The sequence below is a fragment of the Choristoneura fumiferana genome, chromosome 10 (genome assembly GCF_025370935.1).
Source record: "Choristoneura fumiferana chromosome 10, NRCan_CFum_1, whole genome shotgun sequence".
NCBI lineage: Eukaryota > Metazoa > Arthropoda > Insecta > Lepidoptera > Tortricidae > Choristoneura > Choristoneura fumiferana.
Genome location: NC_133481.1, coordinates 18407162 through 18432951, shown reverse-complemented (window position 1 = coordinate 18432951; position 25790 = coordinate 18407162). Strand labels below are relative to the sequence as shown.

Here is a 25790-nt window from a genome sequence, read left to right as displayed (position 1 = left end):
GAAGACTTTGTCACAGTCATTTGTTTCTTTGATTTCCAGTACACAGCATTACCAAATAATCGAATTACAAAACCAGTAGTAGACTTACGGTCTACGATATCTCCAGCCCAATCGGCATCTACGTAACAATCCATTATAGTAGCTTTTAAATTCTGATAATATGTGAGCTTGAGATTTTTAGTCAAGTAAAAATATTTTAAAACACGCAATGCATATTTGAAATGAATTTCACCATAGCAGTTCTGAAATCTGCTCAAGTAATTGACACAAAAGGCAATGTCTGGTCGAGTGCCAGAACTAATGTATAACAAAGCTCCAATCAAGTTTCTGTATTTAATATCATCATTTAGTAATTCACATTTCTCAAGTTTGGCATTAATCTCCATAGGGGTTTTAAATAATTTAGAATTCTCAATTTTATATTTTTTTGCTAACGACTCTATGTATTTTTCCTGGCTTAAGGTCAAAATATTAGCTTTTGCATAGTCACTCTACTTCAATACCTATGTAGTTCCTAACCTTTCCCAAGTCCTTCATTCTAAAATGGTTACTTAATTTATTTTTAATTATCGCAACGGTGTGCTCATTTTTGCAAGCTATCAATAAATCATCGACATATACTAAAATATATACAGTATAGTTATCATCTGTTTTGACATAAAGACAATAGTCATATCGGCTCCTTTGAAACCCAATAGTTGTTACAAAATCATTAAAACATTCGTACCAAGCTCGCGGGCTTTCTTTTAAACCATAAAGAGATTTATACAGTTTATATACTTTGTCAGTACCGTCTTCATAACCAAGAGGCTGTTTGACATACACTTCTGATAAAACTTTACCGTTTAGAAAAGCAGTCTCTACATCCATTTGATGTACATGTAAATTAAATTGGCAGCAATACGATAGCAGTAATTTTAAAGTATGCATCCTAGCAACAGGTGAATACGTATCATCAATATTAGTGGTTTGTTGAAACCCTTTAACCTGGCTTTATAAAGATCAGCAGACTTCTTTTTGTAAACCCATTTTACATCTAGTACCTCTTTTTCCTGTGGTGCATTTACTAAGGTCCAAGTATCGTTTTTTACTAGGCTGTTCATCTCTCGGTCCATAGCCTCTTTCCATTCATCAGCCTCGTCACACGTAGTCGCCTCCTGAAAAGTATCTGGAATCATCGCATCACAATAATTAGCAGTTATACAATAGTAGCCAAATTCTTCATCAAAACGGTGTGGTGCTTTAATTTGTCTCTTTGAGGTTCTCTTTTCATTATTCACGATCTCTTTACTGACGTTATTATAAGGTACCATGTCTTCTGTTTCAATTCTATCTAGGGAATCTTCCCATTTTTCTTCATCTATATTATTATCTTCTTCATTATCATCAAATGCAATAAGCTTAACATCTTCCTTAATTATATCCACGTGTCTTGCAATGACAACTCTATTGTTGATTAGTACTCTGTATCCAACATCTGTATATCCTAGTAAAATTCCCATCTCCGCTTTTTTGTCCCATTTTGATACTCTTTTTTCTTCAGGTACTCTTACATAAACTTTACTACCGTACATTCTCAAATATTTTGCAGTTGGTTTTTCATGAAAAAATAATTCAAATGGCGTCTTTCTTTCTGGGGTATTTGTCATTATACGGTTTTTTAAATAAGCAGCGGTCTTAATAGCTTCTGGCCAATAACGTCTATCAACCTTTGCTTCAGCTAAGAGGCATCGTGCCATATCCATTAATAATCTATTATATCTTTCTGCTGTACCATTTAACTCATGTACGTATGCTGGGCAAGGCTTAATCATTATTCCTTTTTCTCTTGCGAAATTAAATATTCTGCTATTTATGTATTCTTTCCCGTTATCACATCTTAGTTCTTTGATCATTTTTCCTGTAATATTTTGCATTTGATTGACATATTCTTCGAAGCATTCATACACTTGTGCTTTTGATTGAATACAATACACTCTAGCTATCTTGCTATAATCATCTATGAATGTCAAGAAATATTTTTCTCCTCGATATCCTGTAGCTCTATGTGGTCCGTTAACATCCGTGTGTACAATATCTAATATATCTTCTGCCTTTGTTCTGTTATTGCTAAATGGCAAATTGTGCATTTTATTTTCGACGCATATAGCACACTTCATATAATCCGTTTCTATTTGTTTAGGTAATCCATCTAATATTTGATTTTTACACATCATGTCAAGATAATTGAAGTTTATATGACCAAATGTTCGGTGCAGCTTTTCTTTCAATGTCATATTACAAGTTGCTGTATTTACGCCTATTTCCTTACAGACAAAACTGGTTATTTTGTAGAGTCTCTCATCTTTCTTCGCAATTGCAATCAATTCTCTATTCTTGTTATATATCTTCGTTAAATATCCCGTCGAAACTATTGTGTGATTATCTGTTATCTTCGAATAGCTTAATAAGTTAGCTTTCATCTCTTTTACGTAAAATACATTGTCTATTATCACTTTGTTTCTGTTTTCATAAACAGGAAAGTAAGTTTTAATGCTTCCAACCTTTGTCGCTTTCAATATTCTTCCATCACCAACCTTGACATTTATTGGTTCTTTCAATGTTACATATTTATCGAAGTATTCGTCGGTATTTATTATGTGGTCTGTACATCCACTGTCTAAAAGCCAATTTATTTGTCCTCGCTTAAGAGGAGCATCTTCATTAATCGTCGAATTGTTCACAACGCATGTGTGAAAGCTCTTTTTATAGTATTCTGTATTATAGTAATTTCCTCTGCCTCTGTTGGGTCCGAAATTGTAGTGACCACGTCCTCGACCACGACTTCGAGCATAATGTCCACGACCACGACCTCGGTGTCCGTGCCAACAGTCTGTTTGTATATGCCCAACTTTTCCGCAGGTAAAACATGTTTGTTTGTTCTCAGATTCTACTTTCAAAGCGTTCGAGGTACCCGGCATTTCTTCGTCTACACTTTGGATTTTCTTCATTCTTATTTTACTTTTTAAATATTCTACGGTTCTATCTTTTTCAGGCAAAACATCTATTAAATCACCAATATAACTGTAATTTTCGGGCAACGCCTTTAAGATATAATTTAATTTTTCACTTTCCGACATCATGGCGCCGGCCTTTTTCAAATCGTTGACAGATCGTTCGAATTCGTCGAAGAAAATGTTAACATCGGAATATTTCGTTAGTTTTATATTTTCTAAATTGTTTCTGCATACAATTTGCAATGCTGTAGATTGCTTTAAATACATTTCGTCGAATTTTAATATAATTTTGTATGCTGACTCTAGCTCGCTAATGTATTCCAACTGTTGGTTGGTAATCGCACTGTATATATAATTTGTAGCTTGAATATCCATCTCATCCCACTTAGTAGCATCTTCTTTTTCAGTTTTTATTCTAATAGCTACTTCCTTACATTTCTTAAATTCAAGAAATTTCAATAGCCGAATTTTCCAATTGGCATAATCCGTTCCGTCAAAAATTGGTATTACGATATTATTACTCATATTTACGACTTACTTGTTTTTCACTTCTTTTACACTAAACGCTCTGCTACCATGTTGAAAATGATGAAGAAGACGATTATTTATTAATTAAAACATTATATTTCCATAACAATACGAACTAAGACATACATATATCGAAAGACAGCTAAACTAGACATATTCAAACCATAGTTAAAGTGTAAGCGGCCAATATAAATCTACAAAGGTTTACAACCTCAACACAATTATTTATAATAAGTTTACAATTAATTAATTATATTCCACAAAGTTTGCTATTGCATTGAGCGGTTGTAGTGGGGTCGCTCCTCGTTATGTATGAGTTACAGTTGGATTCATAAACTTGTAAGACAAAATATGATCAAAAATACATATATGAACATGACTCTATTGTTAACGGCGTAGAAGAGTGTTTAGTTATTTTTGATTGAATTTTTGCTCACAAGTTTATGAACTCGAGTGTACCGGTTTTTACGTATAGATAGAGCGATGTCACCGGTGCTCGATAGATATCCGGCAGTAGTAAGAGCGTTTATACCTGCTGAGCTGGCAACGGTGCATTTTTTTTTTAGTTTCTCTCGATTATTCCATAAAAATTTAATGAAAACTAAAAATGCGGTCTGGTAGAACTCTTCTTAATTTATATTTATTGACAATTAAGAATAATAAAATAACACATTATACAAAAAAACAACTTAAACCTATACCTACAAACTAAGGCTTAATCATCTAAACTATAAACTAAGCCATACTACATTACACTAAAGTCATCCGTAACATGCTTCGTCATAAAAACTAACCTAAAACCCTCCCTTGTGCATTAATGTGCATCGTACCCGGCTCAAACGTCCCCATAATACCAGCAGCGTTACCCCGCTGAATGGTAATGGAGACCTGTTGCACCAAGTACGGCCAGAGCGAGGGTCGCAGCCCCTATCACGTAATCGACGGCCTAACTCCCTAAACAACTCGCGAGCCTCCAAGCCCCAGGATCTAGCCGTCTCGTCCGCAACCGGCACGAAGTCATACGCTGATTACAAAGCAGAGTATTTAGCGTGCTTCAATTTCGCGACACTCTCCACCGCAGGCCCCGCACACCTCACGGTCTGTCCCAAATGGGATGCAGCAAACGTGCTGACGCAGGTTGCATCCCAAAGGAGACAACGCCCCCTCCGCCATGGAACCAGCGTCAGACCATCCGGTCTTTTACCATCCGTACGGCTCAATCCTGGGGGCTCCAAAACGCACGGCACATTTACCGACACCATGGCCCGCCGAACAATCTCATTGATCGAATGATGCCTCGGAAAACGACCAGCACACCTCTGGCAACTAAGGCCGTGGTGACCATTCTCCTCTACCATGACCCCACAAACACAACGATGCACCTCGCAAACCTTCGCGCCCAACCTAAGCGCCGCTGGTATCCTCAGAGAGTCTTTATCTAACAACGTACCCAGTTGGGCCGAAGGCAGCGCGTGCAGCCAAGCACGGACGTATTTATATTATAAGTTAATGTGTCTACTCCAATAATTATTCATAATAGACTCTTATATTCTTTAAAAACTAACAAATGTTTATTAACGGTTTTACCATTTTGTCGACATAGTTTACATATATATCCGTGCAAAATTACAGCTTTCTAGCATCGATAGTCCCTGAGCAAAGCCGCGGACGGACGGACACACAGACAGACATGGTGAAACTATAAGGGTTCCATTTTTGCCATTTTGGCTCCGGAATCCTAAAAAAACTAGAAACAGTAAATAAGCAAGGACCTACTTTGGCCATTAAGGCGACTCAACCAAAAAAAATAACCCATCCTTACCTAACCAACAAGAAGTTGGAAAACCCCCGACTTTGTCACTTCAAACTTCAATATCTCAAAAACAGCTGAACCGATTTTGATAAAACATGTCTAAGAACCATCGCTAGAAAACTTGCTTTCAATTAAAAAAAAAACACATTCAAATCGGTTCACCCGTTTAAGAGCTACGGTGCCACAGACAGACGGACAGACAATTGACGATTTACCCTATAAATAAATATGTAGAAAAAGTTGTCTTACTGATTCTAACGAGACTACCGGGACAAGGGTAAAATTTATTGGAGCCATTGAAGGGTTATTGGATTTAAGACGTATTAAGTTACTCTGAAGGCGTCAGCGTATATTAGAGCGCGATCAAGGTCTTAACATATAAAATGACGCGTTATATATAATAAATCCCCGTTTACACCCAGTGTAAGATTGCGCGATTCATTCAATACATCATATCATTACATTATAATTTACATAAATGTCAGTAATAAGAATTTGTATTGAAATCGTCAAAGGTAATAAATAAGATTAGCAACACACACACACACACACACACACACAAACATCACTCCTGTATTCCCAAATGGGGTAAGCCACGGGTAAGCAGAGCACACGAAACGTTACCGCTTCGGAGCCACTTTTAGCAATTTTAGGTTTTATTAGTAATACCTAATTATAATAAAATAAAATTCTAAGCATGTCATGATGTGAATGAAAACAAAATGAGACTGGTTCTCCTCAAAGGATAGTCAGAATGAAAACACATTGAAATTAACATTAAAAAAGAATAAAGGCCACAATGTCAAGGATGTGTAAAATTCATACATTAGGCATTAATTCAGTAACAATTTCAATGTCAATGTAAAATCAATAAAATAAAATAAACCGGCCAAGTGCGAGTCGGACTCGGGCACCGAGAGTTCCGTACAAACCTGTTGGTAGTAACATTAAAATTATTAAAAACTTTTCCTTTATCTGTACTATAAGACGTTGCTTTGTACCTTAGATGAATGATTGGTCTCGCGCGATTCATCTTAAGCTTAGTGTCGGGTAACAATTTATACACCTTCAGTGTATATAATATCACAAAGATAAACATTAAATAATATAGAACTAGGTTATGTATATATAATATTTACGTTCGATACTTAAATAAAATAAGTTATTAAAATTTCATCATCATCATCATGTCAGCCGAAAGACGTCCACTGCTGGACATAGGCCTCCCCACTCAGACCGGTCTTGTGCAAAAAAAAAAAAAAAAATTAAAATTTATCATCATTTAATGATGACAACAATAAAATTCAATTTATTAAAATCTCAACCACGGGGAACTTGATTCTTGTGTACGCGTCAACACAGAATGGCGTTTATGGTTCATGTTATTTTATTTTGTAATTTCGAAATTATACGATATTTACTGATGGTATGTGATCCCAGTGTCCTTCTTATTTCTTGTAGTATTATTTTTACACAGTTTCACTGCTTTTACTTCGGTTTATGACCAAAATTTAACAAAGCATTCGGTACATGCACCTTACGCAGTTTGCAACGCGACTGACTCGACTCGGGCTCGGGCTCGGAGTGTAAAAAGGTTGCCTGGAAGAGATCGCTCTTAAGCGATAAGGCCGCCTATTGCTTTCCTTGTAATTTTCTCTGTGTTCCTGTTTTCTGTATCGCTTACGCTTACGTAATTGTATTGTACTGTATTGTACGCCGAATTCGGCGTACTATTTGTTCCCGCATTTGACAAGTACGCCGACGGTATCTAGTCGAGCGAGCGCGCGAAACCAATCATTCATCTAAGGTCTCACCTCTCCCTGCGCGTTATCGGCCCCAAATACTATGAACACCTACCCTCAGACATAAAAAGCGTAAAGAACGATGAAACGATTAGCCGTCGACTAAAGGACCTTTTGTTGGAAAAAGCGTTTTATTAGGTGAATGAACTTATAAATCTAAAATTTTAATTTTATTGTTTAAATTGTTGTTATTATTTCTTGTTTTTAGGGTTCCGTACCTCGAAAGGAAAAACGGTACCCTTATCGAATCACTTTGTTGTCCGTCCGTCCGTCTGTCAAGACCCTTTTTCTCAGGAACGCGTGGAGCGTGGAGGTATCAAGCTAAAATTTATATCAAATACTCAGGTCTACTGTCCCTTGGAGCTGTGAAAAATCAAACTTCTAAGCCAACGCAATCATAAGATTTTCGAAACTCGCATGGGAATCAAAACCTACAGGGTACTTCCCGGGAACTCAGAATCTTGAAATTTGGTACGAAGCTTGATGTATTACCAACCGACAAACCACTCTGTCCACCTGGTTTTGTTTATTTGTTTGTTACTTCATCACGTCTAAACCGCTGAACCGATTTAGATGAAATTCGGTATACAGATAGTTTGCGTCCCGGGGAAGGACATGGGATAGTTCTTATCCCGGAAAATGCCATAGGTAATACAATACTATTTAACATAAGGGGAATTCACTCGAATCTTAATGCTGTTCATAAACATCTAGAGACAGAGAAGCCTGCCCTGTTATTTTTAACCGAGACGCAGATATCCCCCCTACTGACATCACTTACCTGCGCTACCCGGGCTACAACGTAGAGCACTCTTTTGTGCCGCGCGCTGGGGTCTGCGTCTATGTCAGGGAGGATATGTGCGTCCGTCGCCTCAGCAGCCTCGAAGTAAGGGACCTGTCCGTTACTGGCTACGCGTAGACTGCGACGACCATCCTCGTATCTACGCCTGCCTCTACAGGTCCCATAGTGGAGATGCCGAAACTGATCGACTCATTGAGCACGTCCAATTGGTGGCAGATTCCCTCCTGCAGCAGATCCCCTCCGCTGAAATAGTCATTTTGGGCGATTTCAATGCCCATCACGCTGATTGGCTGGGGTCACGTACAACTGACCATGCGGGGAGATCTGTACATGACTTCGCTTTGGCCTACGGCTTGACTCAACTGGTTGCCTCGCCTACGAGGATACCGGATGTGGACGATCAGGCTCCCTCCTTACTGGACCTCATGCTGACCTCTCACCCAGACACCTATCTGGTTTCCGTTGATGCACCACTAGGCTCATCTGACCACTGTCTAGTCCATAGCATTGTGCCTCTCACAAAACCGACGCGCTCTCAGTTTGAAACAAGCCGCCGTGTCTGGCATTATAAATCAGCGGATTGGGACGGGATGCGTGCCTTCTTTGCGTCTTACCCTTGGGCACAGGTCTGCTTCTCGACGCCTGATCCGAACGCTAGCGCTAGCGCCGACTCTATCACCGTTGTAATCCTCCAGGGAATGGAATTATTTATTCCAAACTCTTTGGTCCGCATCGGTGGTAGATCCCAACCATGGTTTGGCCGGTCCTGTAAACTAGCCTCCCGTCAGAAGCAGGAATGTTACCGGACATGGGCTGGGGCGGTAGCATCTCAGGATCCCAACACTTGCGCGTACAAAAAGAAGCTGAATGCTGCGTCTAGGTCGTTTAAGGGAAGCATTGCTAAGGCGAAGTCATCATTCATAGGCAGAATTGGCGAGAAGCTACTGCGTCTTCCCTCGGGTACTCGAGCGTTCTGGTCTCTCGCCAAAGCTGTCCTTGGAAATTTCTGCCAGCCGACCTTTCCACCACTGAGTGCTGATGGTGGTTCCCTGGCCCACTCTGCGAAAGAGAAAGCCGATCTTTTTGGCTCTCTTTTTGCCTCTAACTCGACTTTGGATGACGGGGGTAATACACCGCCGACCATACCGCGGTGTGCTCACTCTATGCAGAACATTCGGTTCTTGCAAAAAACCGTGCGCAAGGCCCTCTTTTCCCTAGACATCCATAAGTCAAGTGGACCAGATGGAATCCCACCAATTGTGCTCAAAATGTGTGCTCCCGAGTTGGCACCGGTACTTACGCGTCTTTTCCGGCTTTCCTACTCTACTGGCGTTGTCCCGTGTGGATGGAAGACAGCCCTCGTGCATCCGATCCCTAAAGGGCGATCGCTCCCGACCCGTCCAGCTACAGACCGATAGCTATCACCTCTTTGCTCTCCAAGGTAATGGAGTAAATTATTAACCGCCAGCTCTTAGCCTATCTAGAGGAGCACCAGCTGATTAGTGACCACCAATACGGTTTTCGTCGTGGTCGCTCAGCTGGTGATCTTTTGGCTTACCTGACACACCGTTGGGCTATGGCGATTGAGAGCAAAGGGGAAGCCTTGGCAGTTAGTTTGGACATAGCGAAAGCCTTTGATAGGGTTTGGCACGGAGCTCTGCTCTCTAAGCTTCCGGCGTACGGAATACCTGGAAAGTTGTGCTCTTGGGTTGCAAGTTTTCTTTCGGGTCGGAGCATCAAAGTTGTATTCGACGGCTCATGTTCTGACTTGAAACCTGTAAACTCTGGTGTCCCGCAAGGTTGCGTTTTATCCCCCACGTTGTTTCTTCTGCATATCAATGACATGTTGCATGATACCAATATTCATTGCTATGCAGATAACAGCACTGGGGACACGCATTATTCCGGTCGTGCTAATATATCCAGGGAACATGTCATTGAAAGCCGGAATATACTTGTGTCTCAAATTGAGATCATGCTGAAGCATGTCGCGGATTGGGGTAGACTAAACTTAGTTCAGTTTAATCCCCAGAAGACACAAGTATGCGCGTTCTCCACTAAAAGGGATCCCTTTGTTGTCTCACCTTGTTTTGAAGGTACTCCCCTTGATACCAAATCGTCTATTGGGATCCTGGGTGTCGACATTTCGAGTGATGTTCAGTTTCGTGGTCATTTGGAAGGCAAAGCTAAGTTAGCTTCAAAAAATTTGGGGGTGCTTAATAGAGCGGGACAGTACTTCTCGCCAGCCCATCGCTTGCAACTCTATAAGGCGCAGGTTAGGCCGCACATGGAGTACTGTTCTCATCTCTGGGCTGGGGCACCCAAGTACCAAATTCTTCCATTTGACCGCATCCAACATAGAGTTGCTCGATTTGTCGATAGTCAGGCGCTCTCTGGCCTACTCGATCCTTTGGCTTTGCGGAGAGATGTGGCGTCTCTCTGCATATTATATCGCATCTACCATGGGGAGTGTTCTGACGAATTGCTGCCTGCGGCTAAATTCCACTACCGCACTTCGAGGAACCGTCTGTCTTTCCATCCTCACCATCTTGATGATTGGCAGTCTAGTACCGTGCGTTTTAAGCGAAACTTCTTTCCTCGCACGACGAAGATTTGGAATCAGCTTACAGCGGCAACATTCCCGGAGCGTTACAACTTAGGGATCTTTAAAAAACGAGCCTATCAATTCCTTAAAGGGTCGGCAACGCACCTGTGATTCCCCTCGTGTTGCGGGTGTCCATGGGCGACGGTGATCGCTCTCCATCAGGTGACCCGTCTGCTCGTTTGCCCCATGTTTTTATATAAAAAAAAAAACTATTTTTTTGTCTAATGAATGAAGTTTCTTTAGATATCCTACCTATCCAAGATTACAGAAGATTACAAGATTCTTTGCTAGCATTAGAAAAAGTCAATCAAATAAATAATGTTGGAATATTCATATATGTTAGTCGTAGGTATTTGTACAACTCAGGAGTGTCATTCAATTACATGTCAATGTTTAAGCTGACACTCAACTGCCAATTTGTAATACTTCTGCTAATATTTACACAAAACAAAATTGTACTGCTTAAATATTACTATTTGACCCTCTTAAAACCCTCAAATAAATGTTGTCGACTGATGAGATTCCATGACGGCGGGTACATATTATAATGTATAAATTTAAAATACATATCGGTTGAAATGATATACATTGTGAACTTAGTCATTTTAATTGTATGTATTTCGACCAGTATGAAAAACGTGCTTTATGAATATTTATTATTAATATTAATATTTATTTTAACCATTATATTTTTCAATTTTCGGTATTTTAACTGTATGTATTTCAACCGATATGTATTTTAAATTTATACATTATAATACGTACCCATGACGGCATATGCATGCCATGAGTCCCATAAGCCGTGTGACTACTACTTAGTGCGATGCAAATTTATTTTATTAGGCTTGCATTATTTTTTTGTACTATTATGACAACTTTGCGAACGGATACAGTGTTAGTCATCCACAATGCCCTTGCAAGCTACGCATATTAATGCCTCTAATCTGATGTTTATTGAATTTTTACATGCTAAGCACTTAATTTTTTTAGTTTAGTTTAGTTTATTTGCCTTTTTCTATCCGTTAATTTGAAGTCAAGCGCGCGCGAGTAGGACACACGCTGCGCAAGTCAGCGCGCGTGAGCAGGACGCATTGCTTCACAGCTGATTCACCGCCGGTCGTTCACCTCTTATGATATTTATTTCACTTGTGTAATTTCGTTTTATGATTTTACTATTTTATGTTGTCATACGCCGAATTTACTTCACAATTTTATCACTTTCGTTTATATTATGTTAATATTCTGATTAAAATTCAAATGAGTTTACGGAGCTGTTTTTTACGTGGTGCTTGTCTTGTCTTGACAGACGGACGGACGGACAACAAAGTGATTCTATAAGGGTACCGTTTTTCCTTTCGAGGTACGGAACCCTAAAAACAAGAAATAATAACAACAATTTAAATAATAAAATTAAAATTTTAGATTTATAAGTTCATTCACCTAATAAAACGCGTTTTCCAACAAAAGGTCTTTTAGTCGACAGCTAATCGTTTCATCGTTATTTTCGCTTTTTAGGTCTGAGGGTAGGTGTTCATAGTATCTGGGGCCGATAACGCGCGGGTTTTTTCCCGCTAGTAGAGGTGAGACGTATTTACTGGAATAGGTTTTTGGAATAGGTTTTGGCTTGGACGCGTGAGTACGCGTTCCCGCCCGCGATTCTTTTAGCGTACGAGTATTTAGGAGTACGGCGGCTGACAACGTTCCGCCAACTTGAAAACTGATAAGTCTTTAAGCTGTCTACGGGAAAACTAGATATAGTAACAACTGCAAAATAAAAGATGTCCTTTCGCAGCGATACTCTATTGCAAGAATGACAATAACATCCTAAGTGTTAAATATCGGTCGGGGAACGAGTGAAACAGCTGATGGTTACAAATACACTGTTTATTGAATAGACGAATGACAAGAATAAACGTTCGTACACGCACACATATATAACAATCCTCCCCTTAGTTAAACTAGTATAGAACTACAAGCACAAATAAAACCCTAAAAATATTGTTTATAACTAACTGGTGGACGATTCCGTTTAGATCTATTACAGGTGGACTCGTCTGACCGTTCCTTAGTTCCCTCTGACAATGGTTCATCAGTTTCAGCATCTAGAAATTCTTCATGTAGCGGAGAGTGACTGGCGGCAGTGGCTGAGGGTAATCCGGCTGTTAATCCCTCGCTTTGAGATGTTCCATCTTGACCACTCCCCCTTTCACTGTCCTTCTCCTGAACTTCCTCCTGTATCGATGATGGGCCAGATAGAGGAGAGGAGAACCAATCCGTTAAGTAGCTCTCTGGTGACGGAACTGGTTTTTCAAGTCCCTTGTATTTAACTAGTTGATTTTTATGTTTTTTGTAAATCTCAGAATTTTCACAATCTCTTACTAAATAAAGTACCTTTCCCACTTTCTTATATATTACTCCTTTACACCATGTATATTTATTGTTGTGTAAGTTCTTTTTATACAAAACTTTCTCATTTAGTTCAAATGATGTATGATTATGACCACTATATGATTCACTCTGTAAACACTGTTTTTCTTTACATATTCCGCTAATTCCGTGGACGAGGGCGATGGAGTCGAAGGATCAATTAAATCTAGGCGGGTCCTAAGTTTTCGACCAAAGACTAGCTGAGCCGGGGAGCACCCCGTTGTGGAATGTATTGAATTTCTATAATCGAAAAGATATTTTTGCAATCTGTCATTATAGTCTTTTACCCCGCGGCTATCCATTAGACAAGACTTTATGCCCTTCTTTATTATTTTTATAAAAGATTCTGCCTGGCCATTACTAGCTGGGTAATAAGCTGGTGAGGTCACGTGAGTGATCCCGTTTAGCGAACAAAAATTCTTAAACTCTTGCGAAGTAAAAGCGCATCCATTGTCACTACCTATTATTTTGGGTAAACCAAACCTAGCCATAAATTCATGCAATATCCCTATGACCATGGAAGAGCTGGTGCCACTTTTCATGTTGTAGGCCTCCACCCACTTGGTGTGAGCGTCCACAATCACTAAATAAGTACTATTATTAATTGGACCTAAAAAATCTAAATGAATTCTACTAAATGGCTTAGAAGGAAACTTCCACGGCACCAGAGGCGCGCGCCCTGGCGTTGGCCTTAATTTAATACAAATTTCACATGAACCGATCATCTTTTCAATTTCCTTATCCACATTAGGAAACCAAAATTTCGACCGGGCTTCTGCTTTAGCTTTTACAATGCCTAAATGAGAGTTGTGTAATTCCGACAAAGCTCTCGCCCACAAGGCCGGCGGAATAACCACCTTATGGCCTCTCATTAAACACCCGTTTTCAAATGCCAGCTGAGACCTACACTGGAAATACGGCCTAATATTTTCATCCTTTATTTTTTTTGGCCAACCATTACGAGTATAAGCTACAACCTTGCTAATTATTGCATCCTTATCCGTCTCATTACGTAATTCCTCGGTCGTGATCGGTAGGCAGCCTTCTATAACAAAGTTCATATATGACGCTCGATCATCTGTTGAGCCCGTGGCGCTTGGCTCCCCGTCGCACCCCCGCTCAGGTAAACAAGCGCGCGACAAGTAATCGGCGCTGTTTACTGAGCTACGAATAAATTCTATTTTATAATTATACGCACTCAAAAAAATGGCATATCTTTGCAGACGGTTAGCGGAAACTTCTGGGATACCTTTGTGTGGGCCGAAAATAGAGATAAGCGGTTTGTGGTCGGTGCGTAAAATAAACGGATCCGACCTACCATATAGGTATTGATGGTATCTTCTTACCCCGAAAATGATGGCAGTCGCCTCTTTCTGTATTTGTGAATACTGTTTTTCCGCAAGTTTTCCGCTGTTTTTACACAGAACGAGGGTGATGCGGTCCATGCAACCATAGAAAAATCGATTAAAAGGTCTTTGAAATCAGGCTCAATTTACTGCCCTCAAGAATATGTCACCCTGATTAAGACTGCTAAAAAAAAACCACCGTATTATTCAGTTGAAGAACTTTCGTTTGGTGATTTTTACGACCTAAAATCTATGTGTGATCAAATAGGAAATAATTTCTAAAAATCTACTAACGATGAAATAATAAAGATGGCCGACATTAAAATTATCCAAGTTTTAAAAGAAGACCCTTTCGCATTTTATGTCAAAACTTCCTACGCTGATGACTATTTTAAACGCATCGAAATAAGAACAAAGTTCAGCACAAGAAAAATGAGAGATTTTATACTCCCCGAAGCTTTGAACAAAGCATATACAGAAAAAATTAAAATTGCTGAGAAAAAGAAACAGGACATTTTAAAACTCATTGAAAAAAGGCATATTCCACAAACTTACTTTGATTTTTATAACTTCCTCTAAACTGAAATGTTCCCAGTTCCCACTAAATGTGATATTATACTACTCAAAAGAAAAAACAGGGGCCACGTGAGTTTCATTGGTAAAACGAATATACTTAATAAATATAATTTATATCATCCCTTGTCTAAAAATACAACATAACACAATACAAGTACTTAATACCACTAAATTAAATGTGTCAGATAAAAACGCAAAAGTATTTCTTATTTCATTTTACGTGATTTTACCGATGAAACTCAAGCTGCCCCTATTTTCTGTATTTTGATTAATGAGCTGTAAAGTTCCTAAATCATAATCTAGTTTAGTTTAGTTTAGTTTATTTATTCAATCAATACATCATTACATTATAATTTACATAAATGTCAGTTATAAGAATTTGTATTGAAATCGTCAAAGGTAATAATATGATTAGTAATAATTATAAAAAATAAAATTCTAAGCATGTCATGTGAATGTAAACAATTAAAATTAGACTGGTTCTCCTCAAGGGATCGTCAGACTGAAACACATTGAAATGTATATAAAGGAATAAATGTCAAGGATATGTAAAGATTAATAATGAGAGTAACAATTTAAATGTCAATGTAAAAACAATAAAATAAAAACAAGAAATAATAATAACAATTTAAACAATAAAATTAAAATGTCAGATTCATAAATTCAATTAATTCTAGTGATCTCATGATAGTGTTGTAGATTATAAGAATACAAACCTCAAGTTTAGATGATTTATTAGGTTTCGTAAACGTTTTTTTAGTTTCTAAACTATTATATTTTTATCTGAAAAAAAAATGTCTAAGAATATTGCTTGACTTTAATTGATCAAAAAAGTTATTTTTTGTTTGTATACCCCAAATTGTGACCTGTAGGTGGCGTAATACTTCATTTCTCATAATGCATAGTTCTCAAAACACTCTAGTTCCAAAATACCTATTTTTTTTTCTTTTATTTTCGAATGACTTTGAAATTGCTTTCTAAATGTGCATTATTTAGATGCTTTGATGCGTATTTACTAAAATAGATACCCTATTATTTCCCTAAAAGGACGTCAGTGCCGTTAAGATTTAGTATTATTTAAGTTAATCAATGACAAAGGGCATTTTTCTATTATAACATTATTACGAAATCCTAAACTGAGCATGGCTCGACATTCTCTTGGCCAATTTTATTATATGTACTTAAAATATATTTATAACAACACCGTAGAAAACGGTATTCGTAAGGCATGATACTATGATAGTTGAGACCTTAATCGAACGAAATAACGACTGACTTAAATGAAATACCTATCCTAGTTCGTTTATCACTAGTTGTAAACGATAAAACTCACATAGGTATGTAAATAATAAAATCAAAACATAATGAATTACTTATTTATTTACACACAAGGAGTGAAGTCGTCGTCGTACTTAAGTATGGAAGCGTTTAAACTTAATACTTTTAATATTTCTAGGTTTATTTAAAAGAAAGTTATTATTGAAATTTTCTGATATCAGATATATTTACGGAACTATCGCCTGGCTACACTTAACGATTACATGCTGTATATAGCTCAAAATAATATTTCAAAAAAACTGTTTTTTCAAAAATACTCTTGGCGTCAAACGGGTAACGGTTACGGCTGAAAGCAATTTCAAAGAGACATTCGAAAAAAAAAGAAAAAAAAATAGGGTATTTTGGAACTAGAGTGTTTTGAGAACTATGCATTATGAGAATGAAGTATTACGCCACCTACAGGTGAACACAATTTGGGGTATTTTGGGAAAGGTGTATTTTGGGACTAGTTCTCAATGGTTCTCGTGTAAATCGAGAATGAGCCTTTTTGGAAATATGGTGTTTTGGGCCTAGTTTCTTATGAGAAGAGGGGCTTTCGAAATTAGAGTGTATTGACTAATAGTGCGTTTTGGGACTAGTGCATTCGCCGCCGGAAAGAAAAATAGCAGTTAACATTTAAAAATCAATAATTTATTGTTTGTCCAACCATATTGCCAATAATAGGCGGTTCTGGAACAAAAAATCCATGGAGTAGTTCTCATTTTAAAATGATTTATTTTTTTATTTTTTTGTAGATTTCTTAGTAATCCTTTTTGCTGTGTAGAAAGGATATATATTGTCACAAAAGACAGATAAGAAGAACTTTATGGGCCTTGCAAAAATTCAACTATTTATTGACAAATTTGACATAACTGGAAATAGCCAAAAGACGCAGATTACAGAAAACGGCGATTCCCAAAGTGCAGGTATAGGTTTACATAAAATGTTAAAATAATATAAGATTAAGTGTGGTGAGATGGAGTAGAGGAGTTATCACTTAAGACCAGCTATATTATTAAAGAAGTCGTAAAGCTTCAAGTTCAAGCCGTATACTATTTATAATATTACCGTTAATTGCAAATTCACGTCAAACAACAGAAAGTTCAGGCAGCGGTATTAATAGAATCGACGTCGTCAAATCGAAATGTTGTCAATTATACATTTACTAATGGGTACCTTTGCACCAGGGACAACTCGAGGGGGCCTTTTCGACTAGCCTTAAGCTCTTCTCTTTGAAGTGGCAATGGGCAGGCCATATAGCACGGAGAACAGATGGCCGTTGGGGCTGGAAAGTTCTCGAGTCGAGACCGCGGATCGGCAAGCGCAGCGTAGGATGTCTACCAGCGAAATGGACGGATGACCTAGTTAAAGCCGCAGGTTCACGGTGGATGCAGGCCGCTGCCAACCGAAGCGACTGGAGGTCTATGGGGGAGGCCTATGTCCAACAGTGGACGTCCTACGGCTGAGATGATGATAATGAAGCTCTTCTTAAGTCTAAATGTTTTTTTAAATCTGTATTATTTGTTTTCTTGACATGAATAAATGATTTAAAATTTAGTTAATTATCTATAAGTACATTTCATTTCAGGTCATAAATTGTAAATGTAAATACTAGTATATAATTGTATTTGTTTGTGTTACATCTCTAGCTGTCAAATAAAAAAATGTCTGTCTTATATAATTATTTGCGGCTCCATTATTACCCTGTTCCTAAAATAGAATGTCATCCTTTTGAAACTTAAGTTCTTTTGTTTATCGAACGCTTTTGCTCGTCTTGTGACAAAACGTCGTAAGTATTAAATAAAATTATTATTATTTGGATCTTTGTTGCTTAGACTTAAGGTATACTTTAAGTTAATTTAGAAGGTAAAACAGATATCGCTATGAATACGGCCACTTTTTAGCTTTGATTTTGTATGGGATCTTGAATCTAGTAGTTCGTTCATCAAAGGCTTAAAACCTCATTATTTTGATTAAGAGACAGAGCTCAGATCTCATGTTATTTAGTTGTAGATTATAAAAATAACACCTTAAATTTTGCTGGTTTATTGGTTTCGTAAACTTTTTCTTAGTTTGGAAAGCATTTATTTTGTTTGTATCTGAAAAAAAAAATTTAAAAGAATTGCTTGTCTTTAATTAATGAATAAGTTATTTTTTGTTTTTATCCCAGATGATCTAAAAGTTTTTTTAAAGTTTATTATTTAAAACCTCATTATTTTGATTAAGAGACGGAGCATTAAAATTGTACTTAAATAAGATTGAGCTATAAAGTTCCTAAATCATAATAAAGTGATCTCACGTTAGTTGTAGATTATAAGAAAACAATCATAAGTATTATTGATTTATTAAGTTTCGTAAACTTTTTCTTAGTTTCGAAAGTATTTTTGTTTGTATCTGAAAAAAAATATGAAAAGAATTTCTTGTTTATATCCCAAATGATAAGGAAGTTTATTTAAAGTTGATTATTTAAAACCTTATTATTTTGTTTTACTACACCTCATAACTGATTTAGGGAATACATATGAACAGGCTACACTGTCATAAATCAAAAATGATTTTATTACGGTTGGAAATATAGTCCTAACTCGGAATGGGTCTAAAAAAAGTGTCACAAAATCTTAAAAATAATTTTATATCAATAACGCTTTAAATCAAAATAATGCCGACTAGTAGTGCAACTCATCGAAGTTATATTAAGTTTAAAAAATTGTTGATTATTAAAGTTATGAATTTTTGAAACTTTAAAACGCAATATCTCAAAACAGCATTTTTGGAGTTAATACTATGTTAAATTTCATGTGCGATATATTTAGCAGTAACTCGTGCATTTGCTCTTGCAAATCATAATTTGGTGAAGTGGAACTGATGATGAAGACCAGATTTGACCAAGGGAACTACTACTATCAATAACAAGTATTTCACGGGTTAAATTTAAATTATCATGATTAATGTACTTACCTAGATAAGCGACTAAGAAGAAGCTTTAAGTTAATGATTCTTTCGAACTGATCTGATGCTGAAGCCAGAAGGTAGGCAACGGACCTCTGTTATAACGTAACTAAGTCGTGTTTGGGCTTAATGGAATCGTTGTGAGACGTTCTTTGGCTACGAATCACTAAAAAGTGAGAAATAAAGAAAATTTTAACAAAAAAGTAAAACCGACTCCAAAAAAATAACAAAAATGGAACCGACTACAAAACCCTTGAAAATATTTTTCTAGGTAAGTAGGTACGTACTAGCTCGAAGTCGGTGACTCAGCACGACCCAGCAGGAGGGATTGAAACCCATAGTATGTAGGTGCGGTAGACGACTATTGTGAATTGTCCCACTCCTGCCGAGCTAGTACGTACCTACTTACCTAGAAAAATATTTTCAAGGGTTTTGTAGTCGGTTCCATTTTTTGTTATTTTTTTATTTTTTTGGAGTCGGTTTTACTTTTTTGTTATTGTTTTACCCTTCTGTAAATAGTCGATATGAATAACACCTTGGCTGTCCCAAAAAACAGTGGCCATTATCTTTCCTGCCGAATTAACGGTTTTCGCTTTCTTAGGGGCCCGTTCGCTAGTAGAAGTCCACTGTTTTGCCTGTTTTTTCGTCTCTGGTGTATAATGGTGAATCCATGTTTCGTCCACCGTCACGAACGACGTAAAAATTCAGTAGAATTCCGTTTAAATTTGGCTAAGCATTGCTCGGAAGTTGTTACGCGATGACGTTTTTGATCGGCTGTGAGCAAACGCGGCACCCATCTTGCGGAAAGCTTTTTCATACTTAAAATATTATGCAAAATATGAAAAACTCGTTCGGATAAAATGTGTACAGTCTCAGCTATCTCACGTATCTTCACTTGACGATCATCCAAAACAATATCGTGGACTTGATTCAGGATATCACCAGTAGTCACTTCAATCGGCCTTCCAGAGCGTTCTGCATCATTGGTGGTGATACGTCCGGAACGAAATTCCGTAAACCACTTGTGTACCATACCATGAGATGGAGCAGATTCCCTATAATATTTTATAAGCCGGTCTTCAGTCTCTTTGATAGTTTTTCCACGTAAAAAGTAATGTTTAATTAGCACACGAAATTCACTTTTCTCCATATTCAACAATTTTCCGATATCATCAATTAATTAATTCCTCTTAATGGCGGCCATAAGGCTTGGGCCAATGTCAGTTAAATTAAAGATAAATATATTCTTCTTATTCAAATTCGGGTTTTGTTCCGCAAACCTTGATAGAGAAGCTCGATATTTCACCAAAGTTGCATGCGCCATGATGACAATAAGCTTCTCTAAAATCAAGGTACGCGGAATAAAACCCGAATTTTAATCATAAAATTTGAAAGAAACAATATAGGTACAAGTGTTAAATTGTTTTTTTTTTGTCTTTTAGGAAGTGTCACAGGGCAGTAAGATGTCGCCAGATCGCTGCTCTCTCTCGGTTGCAGACTTCTACTCAGGAAAGTCGGTGTTCATAACCGGAGGCACCGGTTTCTTAGGAAAGGTACCGCAAAATTTACAAGATGTTAATTATATAATTGAAAACCTCCAACGCCCCAAAAATATATACGTGACAAAGATTATTTTTAAAGCTAGCCGTATTTTTAATAATTACAATGGAAAATAAGGTTTAGTTTCTAACTCAATGCAAGTGGTCGCTAAATGGCCTCTACCTTAAATAAATATAAGTAGTCGGATAACCAGCAACATAATCCTATTAATATTCTAAATGTGAAAGTTTGTGAGTGAGTGAGTATGTTTGTTACTCCTTCATTCACGCTGAAACGACTGGACGGATTTGGATGAAATTTGGCAAAAAGTTAGTTTATAACCTGGATTAAAACATAGAATACTTTTTATCCCGATATTTCCATGGGATAGGGATAAAATCTCTTAATAACAACCGTTGGGCTTAGAGTCATGAAATTTGGTATGTAGGTAGCTGGACGTCTGGAATAACATAGGATACTTTTATCCCGATATTACCACGGGATAGGGATAAAATCTCTTAATAATGGGTGTTTTAATTTAACGTCAATGAAAACCACGATGTAATTTTAGGGAATTCCCACGAGAATTTTAGGTTTTTTTTTTTTTTTTTTATACGACTGGATGGCAAACGAGCAAGTGGGTCTCCTTAGGTAATAAAATCCCGGAAAAACTTACGCGTGCGAAGCCGCGGGTGAACGCTAGTTATAAATAAATTATGAATTTATGACAAAGCGAATTATTACAAGGTGACAGACAGTGCTCCTTAAGGATATACCTGAAGAGAGGTTAGCTATAAATATTTATTGCATAGCTGTTTATTTCAAGGTACTTATAGAAAAACTCCTGTACAGCTGCAAGGACATTGACAAAATTTATGTACTGGTTAGAAAAAGTGTGGAGCCGCTCATCAACAGCCCGGTAAGTAATGTAGAAACAGACGCGTACGTAACGTAAAGATTTACTTGAGGTCTATATTGGGATCAATACTAATTAATAAACATAAATGTAATTTTTGCCATAATGATCATTCGCCGTGACTATTTTTTATAGAAAACAGTAAATCTTGACTGTTTAGTAAATAAACCTAACCTAAGTGCTAGGATGGCCACTTCAAAGTTCCTGATTTTATTGGTTGTATAGATAAAAATACCCTCGACATTGTCACTTCAAAGTTCAACATCTCAAAAACGGCTGAACCGATTTTGATAAAACATGTCTAAGAACCATCGCTAGAAACCCTGCTTTCAATTAAAACCGGCCAAGAGCGTGTCGGACACGCCCAAAATAGGGTTCCGTAGCCATTACGAAAAAATTAAGTAATATTTTTCTGAGGATTTCGTATTTTATACGGAATCTTCCAAGTTTAGGTATATTTTATACCTTAGGCTGCTATTTACTCATAAACTACTAATAATTCTCAAGCAAACTTAGCCGTTATAGTTTTCCTTGTAAGTTTGATATACTTACTACCATCCTGATTTTTTTAAATTTTTCTACCCACCGGTTTAGATTTCAAAAGGGGGGGGGGACGCTCGATTTTAATGAAAATTTGCACTTTAAAGATGAATATTTCGCAAAGAAATCACTGAATCGAAAAATCGTGTTAGCAAACCCCTAATGGTTTTTAAAGACCTATCCAACGATACCCCATACTATAGGGTTGGATGAACAAAAAAAAACCTCCCCACTTTACGTCTATGGGAGATACCCTAACAAATATATTTTTGAAATTTTCGTTGTACTATTTTGTCGGCATAGTTTACATATATATCCGTGCAAAATTACAGCTTTCTAGCATTGATATTCCGTGAGTAAAGCCGCGGACGGACGGACAGACAGACAGACAGACAGACATGGCGAAACTAAAGGGTTCCGTTTTGCAATTTTGGCTCCGGAACCTTAAAAAGGGCTTCATTTAAATCGGTTCACCCATTTAAGAGCTACGGTGCCACAGACATACACACACACAAACATACAGACACACATAGCGGTCAAACTTATAACACCCTTCTTTTTGCGTGAGTTATGGCAAATGATCATTATGATTACCTATGACAAATAATTACGATACAACGCGGGAATGCTGCCAGCCTTCTGGGCACCATGAACAGCGACGGTGACCTAGGAGGGATTTTTATTTATAGGTTAGGCTAGCTTATATATTTTTTTACATAGTCATATTTTTAAATGTTGAATGTATTGTGTTTTATTGCTTATTGTTTTTTGAAGTCAGTTAAAACATGGACGTTTTAATTTTCAATTAGACAGACCAAAGGGAAAAAAGGGTACATTAAGGTAACAGTGCGCCTATTACCGTGGTACTTAAGGAAGTTTTCAAATGAGTCCCAAAAGATAAGGGGTATCAAAGCTCCTTAACAAACGAGATATTTTTTTTTATTTAGAGCGTTTATTAAACTTTCAGTGTCGTAACTTTTTGGGCTTGTTTTAGTTATTAGTACTTGATAAAATAATTATTGAAATCAAAAAACCCAAATCTTCTATTACCGGTGGTAATGGACAGGCTGTGATCTATTACCGCGAATTGAGCTTCTATTACCGAGGGTAAAAACAACAGCAATTTTCTACCATCGGTAAAAGGAACCCGACTCATGATTTTGAACTTAATACCGAGTGATTAAAAAAAGGCTTTGGTTCTGTATATTATATTGTACACCAATTGTTTTTTTGAGAAAACTAAATAAATAAACTAAAATATGATTCAAAAAGTGTATCCAGCGCACTGTATTTTTTTATGCTTATGCCGCCAGTAATAGTTTGATTTATGCATGCTGAGTAAAAGTCACAACTTTATCAAAAAATCTGCACTTACGTTACCCTAAATGTGAATTTTTTTAACAGAAAAATAATGTGTCTTTAAGAACCCTATTACCGACCCTAAGACAATTGAATTACTATTACCGAGGGTTATGCGATCATACTATCGTTAATTGGCTTAATTTGGAGTATTGTAAAATCTAATTCCGACCCTTACGAACAATAGAATAGAGTTGTGTTTGCATTACAAATCAAAAATACTTATTACATCCTTGGCATGTAACCAAAATTACATAACTGGTAAGTAAATATAAAATTTCATCGCAGTATTTAAACAACTTGCTAAAATAACGGTTTCTATACAAACTACAAATTCAGTATTGAAGTTTTTGTTAAAAATTAAGTGTTTGTTAATACTTTACATACCACGGAAATAGTTTTTCAAAAGCGTGAATAGATCAAGATTGGAATAACTGTTACAAATTATATAAACTATAATTTATACCAAAAATAAAGCATGAAGAACCAAAATCACCACTTTAACTATTACCGTGGTATACCACGGTTTTACAATCAACAGTTAAAAATGGCGCCTATCGCCGATGTATTTTATTTTCCATTTTAATCGTATTTCCGGGCCAAAAAATATACAAAAAGTATTCAGAACTCGTACAAAAAACTATAAAAAGCCATTTAAAAGCTATAACATTAGTTCAATTGCCATAACTATTTTGTAAAACACTAAATAAGATTCGAGTCTGCTTGTATGTGGTGTCACGCGTTAGTATGGCAAATCCTCTTCCGTCGGTGCCATTTCGGAAAATCACGAATTGGGGATCTTTGATTCAATACACTAGCGTTCATAGATCCGTGAGTCGACTAAATAAGCTTTTATCGTGTAAAATATATTTTTTAAGAAATCTATCGGTTTGATTATAAAATGCGTATTTTAAATTGCCGCGGTGATGGCCGTCGATTTCGATACCCCCGGTAATAGGCGCCGTTACCTTAAGGCTTACAATGTTACGGATCGCAAATGGGACCATTTACTTGGTAGAATGTTTAAGCTCTTGTGATTTTCATTAGTTAGGTAGCCCATATAATTTCTGGACATAACTTTTTGGCTAGCCTACACCAAACCCTTTATTTTAATAACATTTCGATTGTAAATCTATTATCTTTGACTCTAAGAGCGTTTTCACATTATCCGATCCGATATCGGTATCGGATGAAGATACGATATCGGGGCAAGTAAATTGTATGAAATATGTACATTGTCCGGCCCGATAACGGATATCGGAGCCGACACCGAGACAATGCCGGCACCATCGGACGCCCGTGGGCTGACGGACGATAATGTTTCTAAGGGTGTTATGCGTGTATCTAAATTGTCTCGTGTGCGCAGAGCTCGATGCGATGCGGCCATTTTGAGCCGGCCGTATCGGAACGATTTTGTCGAGAATATGTGAAAACAGCACATGGTGTCGGCTATCGGGTGTCGTCCATTGTCGTCCGATACCGATATCGGATCGGATAATGTGAAGACGTTCTAATTCACGAAAGCTTAGAATGACTTTTATCCGTTGCCTAGTATCCATTACAAGCTTTGCTTAGTTTGGGGCTAGGTTAATCGGTGTCCATTCATGATATTCAGTATTTTTTTAGTATTACTTTATTATTGTTTTCAGGCCTTCACTAGACTTAAGGCAGAAAGACCTCAAGATATGACTAAAATCATAGCAGTAGTGGGAGACCTGTGTTTACCAAACTTAGGTATCAACGTTGAAGATGAAGCTAACTTGCTAGAAAATGTACGTATATGTTTAAAATATCGAAGAATAACAGACTAACCTACCTGAACTATAATTGACAATATTTTCCCTACTCGTGTACCTATATGTCGGCGGCCAATCGTAAAATCCGCCAGATCACGAAATCCCTAGGTATATCGTGAAATGGCGCCATTTCATGAATTGGCTAAAGGGAGATCCTCCATATCGTTAAAAACTCATCGTTTAACGATTTGCCTAGTGACGTTTGGGCAGATCATGAAATTCCTAGGCATATCATGAAACGCCGCCATTTCATGATTTGGCCAGTTTAGGCAGATCATGAAATTCATAGGCATTTCATGAAACGCCGTCATATCGGTTCTGGCACTTCGTCGGCCGCTGCCGTGGCACGCTCACTTCGCTCGCTCGGCTCGTGCGTTGTGGTCACAATTCATACTAACTACTCCTCGCTTTGCTCGTCGAACCTAATTTTTCTTTTTTTTTGTTGCATATCACAATGTGCCCGGTATAAGTTAGGAATA

At 37.4% G+C, this 25790-nt stretch overlaps 2 protein-coding genes across 2 annotated transcripts in view; one reads left to right on the top strand and one right to left on the bottom strand.

Moving 5' to 3' along the window:
• The window catches only part of GABA-B-R3 (gamma-aminobutyric acid type B receptor subunit 3), a gene marked incomplete at its 3' end in the record, with an annotated part of 284881 nt that overhangs the window by 41088 nt on the left and 218003 nt on the right, over positions 1-25790 (bottom strand). The window lies entirely within an intron of this gene.
• The window catches only part of LOC141431691 (putative fatty acyl-CoA reductase CG5065), a gene marked incomplete in the record, with an annotated part of 26981 nt that continues 18160 nt past the window's right edge, over positions 16970-25790 (top strand). The window contains 4 exon segments of the mRNA XM_074092871.1: positions 16970-17138; positions 20604-20714; positions 21527-21619; positions 25165-25287. Coding sequence (XP_073948972.1) covers positions 20625-20714; positions 21527-21619; positions 25165-25287 — 306 coding nt within the window.